Source organism: Mobula hypostoma, chromosome 27 (assembly GCF_963921235.1).
Source record: "Mobula hypostoma chromosome 27, sMobHyp1.1, whole genome shotgun sequence".
NCBI lineage: Eukaryota > Metazoa > Chordata > Chondrichthyes > Myliobatiformes > Myliobatidae > Mobula > Mobula hypostoma.
The window spans coordinates 31,470,784-31,480,774 of NC_086123.1; the positions used below are offsets into that span (position 1 = coordinate 31,470,784).

General features: G+C 44.1%; 1 protein-coding gene across 3 annotated transcripts in view; it reads right to left on the reverse strand.

Moving 5' to 3' along the window:
* inpp5jb (inositol polyphosphate-5-phosphatase Jb) overlaps nt 1–9,715 on the reverse strand; it is a 111,566-nt gene extending 101,851 nt beyond the window's left edge. For 2 of the 3 annotated variants that reach the window (XM_063034499.1, XM_063034494.1), the window contains exons 1-2: nt 9,478–9,715; nt 9,295–9,387 (exon numbers count right to left, since the gene is read on the reverse strand). In XM_063034499.1, coding sequence (XP_062890569.1) covers nt 9,295–9,386 — 92 coding nt within the window. In that variant the 5' untranslated portion in view covers nt 9,387; nt 9,478–9,715. The remainder of the gene's footprint in view (nt 1–9,294; nt 9,388–9,477) is intronic. The other variant, XM_063034495.1, reaches the window with a different exon arrangement.
* Nucleotides 9,716–9,991: the final 276 nt, after the last annotated feature.

Below are 9,991 nucleotides of genomic sequence, written 5' to 3' on the forward strand. Positions count from 1 at the left end.
TAACTAGCTGGTATGTTTCACTCCTGTACGCCCCCTCATCTCCATCTGAGATTCTACCAACAATGCTTGTATCATCAGCAAATTTATAGATGGTATTTGAGTTATACCTAGCCACACAGTCATGGATATAGAGAGAGTAGAGCAATGGGCTAAACACACATCACTGAGGGGCGCCAGTGTTAATTGTCAGCGAAGAGGAGATATTATCACCAATCCGCATAGATTGTAGTCTGCCAGTTAGGAAGTCAAGGATCCAATTGCAGAGGGAGGTATAAAGGCCCAGGTTCTGTAGCTTATCAATCAGGACTATGGGGATGACGGCGTTAAATGCTGAGCTTTAGTCAACGAACAGCATCCTGACATAGGTGTTCGTATTGCCCAGGTGGTCTAAGGCCTTGTGAAGAGCCATTGAGATTGTATCTGCAGTTGACCTATTGTGCCAATAGGCAAATAGCAATAGGTCCAGGCCCTTGCTGAAGCAGAAGTTCATTCTAGCCATGACCAACCTCTCAAAGCATTTCATCACTGTAGATTATGAAATAGTCAGTGTGGACAATAGTCATTAACCACAACAGGGAGTGGTTGAAAACGTCCTTGAATACTTCGCTAGTTGGATGGCACAAATCTTCAGAGCCTTACCAGGTACTCCATTGGGGCCTGCCACTTTGAGAGGGTTCACCGGTCTCTGAGACAGAGATCACAGGGTCACTGGGTGCAGCAGAGATCTTCACAGCTGTAGTTATATTCTCCCTTTCAAAGTGGACATAGAAGGCGTTGAGTTCATCTGGTAGTGAAGCATCACTGTCATTCACGCTTTGGGTTTCACTTTGTAGGAAGTAATGTCTTGAAAGCCCTGCCAGAGTTGGCGTGCATCCGATGTCACCTCCAACCTTGTTCGGAATTGTTTCTTCGTCCTTGAAAGAGCCCTCTGCAAATCATACCTGGTTCTCTGGTACAGGCCTGGGTCGCCAGACTTGAATGCTACAGATCTAGCCTTCAGTGGACAACATACCTCCTAGTTCATCCATGGCTCTTGGTTTGGGAATGTAGACACACATTCATCCACACAGGCTTTAATGAAGTTGGTGACAACTGCAGCAATACTCATCCAGGTTCAAAGATGAATCCCTGAATACAGTCCAGTCCGCCGATTCAAAGCAGTCCTGTAAGTGCTCTTGTGCTTCTCTTGTCCAAACCTTCTTGGCCCTCACTACTGGTGCTGCAGTCTTCAGTCTCTGCCTATACTCAGGGAGTAGATGTACAGCCAGGTGATCAGACTTCCCGAAGTCTGGGCGTGGAATAGCACGGCAGGCATTCTTGGTGCTGTAACAACGGTCCAATGAGTTGTTTCCTCTGGTACTACAATTGACTTGTTGATGGTAATTATTTAGTGACTTTTTCAAGCTGGCCTGGTTAAAATACCCCAAAATAATGGTGAAGGCATCAGAGTGTGCTTTTTCTTGCATGTTAATCCCATTGCTCAGAACATCTAGAGTCTGTTTGACATTGGCCTGAGGTGGAATGTACACCGCTACCAAAAAGATCGCAGAAATCTCCCAAGGCAGGTAAAATGGATGGCACTTAATTGTGAGATATTCCAGGTCTGGTGAGCAGAAATGGGACTACACTGATACATTTGTGCACCAAGAGGAATTGATCATGAGACACTACCCCTCCCACCTCTGCTTTGCGAGACTCAACAGTCCTATCCTGATGGTGTATAGTGATCCCGTCAATCTGAATCATTGCATCTGGTATGGAAAGGTTCCTTGAAACAAAAGGCGCAAGCAGTCCTAATGCCCCTCTCATACAAGCACCCTTGCTCCAAGATCGTCGATTTTATTTTCTAGAGACTGTATGTTTACCAGCAAGAGAGTCAATATTGTGAGTCAAAAACCCCATTTTCTTAAACACACCTGTATCCCTGGCCAGCATCCACGTTTCTTATGAAAAGTCTGGCCACAATCAACATTGGTCCCGTTGCTTTTAAGCAGCGATAGATTATTCAATCGAATTAAGACATCTTTATTAACTGTACAGACCTTGGAAGCAGTTGTGATTCTCAGCTGTATCAGGCCGAAACAGGAATATTTAATCGTATCCATCAAGCTGTGCTGCACCAGAATTGCTGACTTCAAGGCACCCCTGAAGTTTGTTATGTTTGCACGCCCAAGCTGGTGTGGTCTTTTATCGATTCTGTTATGGTTATTATTCTATGGATTTATGAGTATGCCCAAAAGAAAATGAAACTCAGCGTTCTACATACTGACATATATGTACTTAAATAATAAATATTCTTTGAACTTTGAAGATCAGGACTGATTTGTGACCATTTATCTACTTTGACCTTTATTCATAACAGGATGAGGTTTGTATTCCACCTAGTTTAACAATTTTAGATTCTTTAAAGACTCTGGAAATACCTTTAAGACTCCCATTGGTAAGTAATTAACCCAATTTTATGAGCTCTAAACTAGATCCATGCTTATAAAAATACTGATATAAAGCAGTAAGTTTCCTTGTAGAATGTATCTGAGAAGAGTTTAGCCCACCAAGAACGTTCTATATAAATTCTCATATTCAACAGCAAATGTGAAATGCACCCACTGATAAAGGAACTGCTGTTGCTGTTTTGCTTGTTCACAGATCAGTGAGATACAGGTTTCCTGAGCTTGGCTGTTAGCCGCATAAAGTTTCTACCATGTGAATTCATGACCAAAAGATAAGGCAAGAGGTCTTCCAGATTGCTGTACGAGGATCACATCTACAGGGGGCGCTGCCGCATCCATCATCAAGGATCCCCACCATCCAGGCCATGCTCTCTTTCCACTGCAGCCATCAGGAATAAGGTGCAGGAGCTTCAGGTCCCAGAACATCAGGTTCAGGAACAGTTATTATCCCTCAACCATTAGGATCCTGGATGGTTAACTGGCTAACTTCCCTCAGCTCAACAGTGAACTGATTCCACAACTTACGGACTCACTTTCAAGGACTCTAGAACTCATGTTCTCAATATTATTTACTTATTTTGTATTTCCGCAGTCTGCCTCCTTTGTGCATTGGGTGCTTGTGAGCCTTTGTATGTGTCTGTGTGTGTTTGTGTAGATTCTAATATTCTTTGTATTTACTGCGAATGTCCACAAGAAAATGAATCTCTGAGTAGTACATGGTGACATATACTGTACATGCTTTGATAATAAACATACTTTGAACTTTCTGAGTTTGGCTTTTTGCATTTTGACACTGGTTCAGAAATATCAGGAAGGGGGTGCGGAGATGAATTGAGGAAGACCTCGTGCACGTGGACTGAAGGAAAGTGTCACACAAAGTAAACACCTAATCTGCATTCAGCTCTCACCATATAATGAGCAGCAAACCCAGTTCATAACTAAGAAACAGCATCATCGCCATTCACCTGTGAGTAGCACACGGGGCCCTGATGGTTGGAACAAAGGTAGTAAATTTCTGGGTGTTGCATAGGAAGGTGCCAGGGGAAGGATTGTGAGCAATTTGTCAGTGTGGAAGAGTAAACAAATATCCAATTCAGAAAGATTCCTTCAGAAAGATAACACACAGAGATGTGCTGGGAGAGAGGTCATAGACTACAGGGGATGGTCCACTGAATATGGAAATCGATGTGATTGAAGGGGAGACAAGAAGAAACACCTAATGATTCTGAGTTGTCAAAGAAGGGTTGAGGTCAGAAATGTTGGAAATGGAGAAGGCTTGGTCAACTGCATGAAGACAGTTACTGATGGTGGAGTTGAAACTTTGATTAAGGAGAGAGAAACAAATATTGGTGTGAGAGGTGGCACCATCACAACAGATCCTGGCAAAACCAGAAAAATTGTGAGAACAGAGTAAAGTCCTTATAGTGGAGAGGAATAATGGTCAAATAAGCTGTGAGGATCCATAGTTTAATCATGGATACTCTTCACTGAAATGGAGGAGGAAGAGAAGACTTAAAGCTGGAAAGCAGGAAGGTGAGAACAGAATGGAAAATGGCAGCCAATGAAAATTTCCAATTCATGCAGCACTAGTGCTCTATCAATGTACCAGAGAATGAAGCACAGGAGGGGCCCCAGGAGGGATGAAACAGATAATTTTTCCACAAACCCCACGGGGAGATGGGCCTTGTTTAGACCTGTACAGATCCCCAAACCAATACCTGTCTGGAAGACTTAAATGCAGTCAGGGGAGTTGTTTCACAACTTAAGATTAAGTTTAAACCAAGTGAAGGAGGGTATTGGGGGGCCACTCCTTGTCAAAGGAAGAAGCAAAGGGTCCAGAAGTAATTCTGGTGTGGAATGGAGCTCGAGGGAGATTAGATGCTCAGTGTGAAAATAGGAGAGAAATGGTTAAAAGAAACTGGAAATTGTTAATGTGGTGGAGAACATCAGTCGGAAGTGCTGTAGGTGGTGATGGAAGGAGAATGGGAGTACAGGAGTTAAAATTCATGGACAAGATGAAACAATAGGACAGTACTGTTTGTGAATTAAACAGATATGGGGGATTGTGCTTTTTTTATATACAGTGGATTCCAGTAAATTGGGCTATTGGTAAATGGGGGACAACTCTTAAAGGACAAAAACTAATCAAGAAAATAGCCAGGATTTCCTTCATTTATTTGGGATGCTATGCCGCTTAAATGGAGCAGGAGACTGTTGCTGAACAGTTTCTAACTAGTGTCAGTCACATGCACTTGTGACCTTTAGACACTACATCGTGTTTATAGCAATCAGATTATAAATACTGTCAGTTGTGTGCGTTTGTGTCGAGAAAGCAGTGATTTTTGTCACAGATAGTTAGTGAGAACTAAGCAGTAAGACAATTCAGAACTGCTTTGCCCACTGCAGTTTCAAGCAATCAGGATTGGAGTTGCCAGAAATAGCCGGGAGTGAAAATGAAACAATTCAACTACTTCATCAAGTTAGGAACTACAAAGAATTAAGGTATTGGCAATCATTTTCAATATTACAATGAAAATGAAGATTTGGAGGATGCAATTGTCGATAGTATTATACAGAGGCAGTCCATTATCCACACCAGATGTCTGCTCTGATTTTGTTCATTTACAGTCAATTAAAAGAATGAGGCAGCGTACACGTACAATGAAAGAATTCCTCTGTTGATAACAATTACGAACTAATACACAGTTTTATAGTACTGTAATAGCATTTATAGTCTAAATTTTTCTCTATTTCTTGTAAATACATAATCTATTATTCAGTTGAATAGTAGTTTGTATATTTAAACCATTTTAACTATTTCCATGAAAGTTCAGCTAATTAGGACAGCCATTTGAAAAATATTTACAAGAATAAACTGTGCAAAGCCTTTTCATTCTCACATTCACAGTCCATGCTTTCTCTGATGCAATCAGCATTCTGTTAAATGTCTTCTGCATCCTCTCTAAAGCTTCCACATCCTTCCTATAATGTGACCCAGAACTGAACACAATACTCCAAGCCTGATCTAAGCAGAGTTTTATAGCGCTGCAACATTACCTCGTGGCTCTTGAAAGCAATCCGCCAACTAATGAAGGCCAACACATCAAACGCCTTCTTAGCAACCCTTATCAACTTGCGTGGCAACTTTGAGGGATCTATGGATGTGAACCCCAAGATCCCCCAGTTCCTCCTCCCGCCATTAACCCTGTATTCTGCAGACAAATTTGACTTTCCAAAGTGAATCACTTCACACTTTTCCAGGTTGAACTCCATCTGCCACTTCTCAACCCAGCCCAGCTCTGCATGCTATCAATGTCTCATTATAGCACTCAACAACCTTCTACACTATCCAACAACCTTCGTGCCATCTGCAAACTTCCAACCCACCCTTCCACTTCCTCTTGCAAGTCACTAATAAACTTGGATCTAGCAGTTTCTTTCGCCTTCAAACTTAATTTTAATGACTTATGCCTTTGAAAACTTTAATATATTTTCTCCTCCACATTTACTTGTATACTTCTGTACAGTTTCAAGTTCCCGGGTGTCAACATCTCTGAGTATCTATCCTGGGCCCAACACATTGATGCAATTACAAAGAAGGCATAATAGCAACAATATTTCATTGGGTGTTTGAGAAGAATTGGTACGTCACCAAAGACCCTAGTAAATTTCTACAGATGTACCACGGACAGCATTCTAACTGTTTGCATCAATGTCTGGTATGGAGGGGTCACTGCACAGGACTGGAAAAAGCTGCAGACGGCTGCAAACTCAGCCAGCTCTATCATGGGCCACCAGCCTCTTCAGCATCGAGGATATCTTCAAAAAAGCGTCATTCATCATTAAGGAGCTTCATCACTCAGGACAATACTTTGAGAGACTGGTCAAGGACTACATCTGCAGCATGCTACCACCCAAAATGGACCCCCTACAATTCACCTAGCGACACAACCAATCGACTGATGATGCAATAGCCACAGCTCTACACACTGTCCTTATACATCTGGAGAAGGATGCTTATGTGAGAATGCTGTTCTTGGACTACAGCTAAGCATTTAACACCATAATTCCCTCCAGCTCGACAAGAAGCTTAGAGACCTCGGCCTTCACCCTGCCTTGTGTAGCTGGATCCTGGACTTCCTGTCAGATTGCCGGCAGGCGGTAAGAGTGGGCTCCCTCACCTCCGCCCCTCTGACCCTCAACACAGGTACCCCTCAGGGCTGTGTACTAAGCCCCCTCCTTTACTCTCTGTATACCCATGACTGTCGCCACCCACAGCTCCAATCTGCTAATTAAATTTGCTGACAACACTACATTGATTGGCCTAAACTCAATTAATAATGAAGAAGCCTACAGAGAAGAAGTCATCACCCTGACACAGTGGTGTCAAGAAAACAACCTCTCCCTCAGTGTCGCGAAGATAAAGGAGCTGGTTGTGGACTACAGGAGGAATGGAGACAGGCTCACCCCTATTGACATCAATGGATCTGGGGTTGAGAGGGTGAACAGCTTTAAGTTCCTCAGTATACACATCACCAAGGATTTCACGTGGTCTGTACATACAGGGTGTGTGGTGAAAAAAGCACAACAGTGCCTCTTTCACCTCAGACGGTTGAAGAAGTTTGGTACAGGCCCCCAAATCCTAAGAATTTTCTACAGGGGCACGATTGAGAACATCCTGACTGGCTGCATCACTGCCTGGTATGGGAACTGTACTTCCCTCAATCGCAGGACTCTGCAGAGAGTGGTGCGGACAGCCCAGCACATCTGCAGATGTGAACTTCCCACTATTCAGGGCATTTACAAAGACAGGTGGGTAAAAAGGGCCTGAAGGATCACTGGGGACCCAGGTCACCCCAACCACAAACTGTTCCAGCTGCTACCATCTGGGAAATGGTACCTCAGCATAAAAACCAGGACTAACAGGCTCCGGGACAGCTTCTTCCACCAGGCCATCAGACTGATTAATTCATGCTGACACAACTGTATTTCTCTGTTATATTGACTATCCTGTTGTACATAATATTTATTATAAATTACTATAAATTGCACATTGAACATTTAGATGTAGACGTAACGTAAAGATTTTTATTCCTCATGTATACGAAGGCTGTAAGTAATAAAGTCAGTTCAATTCAATTCAATGCCCTCTTCTCATTGCTATTATCCGGAGAAGGTAAAGGAGCCTATAGACACACAATGTTTCAGGAACAGCGTCCTCTCCCTCCTCCATCAGATTTCCGAATACCACCTCACAATTTACTCTCTTTTTGCACCGCTTGCTTTTTTAAAATATTTCTTTTTGTATCTTGTGGTAATGTTTAAATGAATGAATGCCACCTCTCTAATTTTTTGCTCTCTTTTTGCATGAATTTAATTTCATATACAAGGTTGTAATTTAGTTTATGCATTGCTACAGCTACCACAAAACAACGAATTTCACAACATATGCCAGTGCATCCTGATTCTGAGAAAACATCACTTCCTGGTTCTATCCATTAACTCACTCTCTGACTTCCAACTGTAACTTCCTGCACCCGACTGCAAAATTTAATTGCATCGTCCGACATTGTCTCCTGAAAACTTAAATCCCCACATAATTGTATTTCTGTAAGCCAGTCATTACTGTATGGTGAAAAACCGAAGCCCTTCTCCAGCTTTCTGAAGGAAAGTGCATGTCACAGACCACATATCAAAGTTTATTCCTTTGATTCCCCACTCTCTGTCATCTACAGTGTTGCTCTTGCCACAAAATTATCACTCAAGGGAAAGAGCATTGACTGAATCTTCTACCAGAGAGGGACTAGAGAGCTACAGTCAAACACGTGGAAAGATTTGGGTATTTGAGACACAGGTTGTTATATTAATGTGCCAAAGGAAGGGGGTAAGTGAATGGAGAAGTTATGGACACAAGAGATTCTGCAGATGTTGGAAATCCAGACCAACACACAAAATGCTGAAGAAACTCAGCAAGTCAGGCAGTATCAATGGAAATGAATAGACGGTCAACATTTCAGGCCAAGACCCTTCTTCAGAATTGAGAAGGAAGGGGGTAGATGCCAGAATAAAAAGGTGGGGGGAGGAGAAAGAGGTTAGCTAGACAGTTAGATGGTTGGGAAAGGTCAAGGGGTGGAGAAGAAGGCATAAAAGAGGATTTAAGTAGCATTGGGGCAGTGGTGGGAGAAGGAATTATCTAGCAGGGGAAAACATAGGAATGGATTTCCAACAGGGTTCAAAACCTAGGCTATGGTTAAACAGGATACTCTGATCTGGGTGGGAATGAAGTCACAAGCAAGGGTACAATGCCTTCTGTCTAAGATGATCTGATGGTTTCAATCTCACCAGGACTCAACTACAAAACGCTCCACCTCACCTCCGCAAACGGGAGACACGGTGACGAGGAACGGGGCTGTGGTACGTGGGGGGAACCACAGGCATGGAAGGTGACCACGAACCCTCAGCCAACGTCCCTGACCAGCTTTACAGGTGAGCCAAAGGCAGGCAACATGGGTGATGGAGACCTGAGGTGACCTTGCGAAGGTCAGCTGCTGGTGAACTGACTGTACTCATCTAGGCAGAGGTGGGGGGGGCGGGATAATGGGAAAGATTAGAGACAGTGCAGGGGTACAGCGGTGGTAATCATGTTGAATTTCACAGTCTCAGAAATTACAATGTGATTTGACTTGAACGCTCTGGGAAGTGATTGGAGACTCGGGAGGGTCAGTCAGGATATATATTCAGTGAAGTACCGCTCCAAATATTTTTTTCCGCTGCCACACGGAGCGGTGATTGGATGAGTGCCCTCGGTAATGTGATTTGAGACAGCGGCTGGTCCCAAGCTCACCTGAAGCCATCCTCTCCCGCATGGACTGCCTCCGGCACGGACGGGGAGCCGACCCTCAGCCCGGGCTGTTCCTGGTCCACAGCACCGCTCATCCTACAGCAGCGAGAGATAACAGATTGAAACGATATCCAGGAAAGGGGAAAAAAAAACACAACGTCAAACAGAAAATATATATGTATCCACCGAAGGCATACTCTGCGGGGAAGACGGACACCGTGGGCTCTCTGTAGTGTGCTATCGCAGAAGGTCACACTTCGTCCTCGCTCTGTGCTGCGGGCTCCCGCTCAGCGGATGAAGGATCAGCCAGCAGGTGCTCGTGTTTCGGGCGGCGATCTCCGGCTGTCGGCAGCCGCAGTAACCCTGACTGTTGACGGCCGGCTGTGCGGCCGGGACTCCGGGCGCGCCGCCCGCTGCACGGCCTGACGTCAATACAACCACATGCACTCACAGGCACTTAAAGGGGAAACACTCAGAACGGGAGCATTGGTCTGCTGCTGCCTTAGAGGCTGTCTAAAGCTCGTCCTGATATCGTGATTGAGAGTCTCTCAGTGTTGTTGAGATGGGTTGTGCAGTCAGATTTTCATGGATACCTGGGCATGCTGGGGTGGAGGGAAATGAAGTTGTGGATGGCATTGCAAAGTCTTCCTTACAGAGCAGGCAAGCAGAAATTAGAGTACCCCTAGGCAGAGCAGAATTG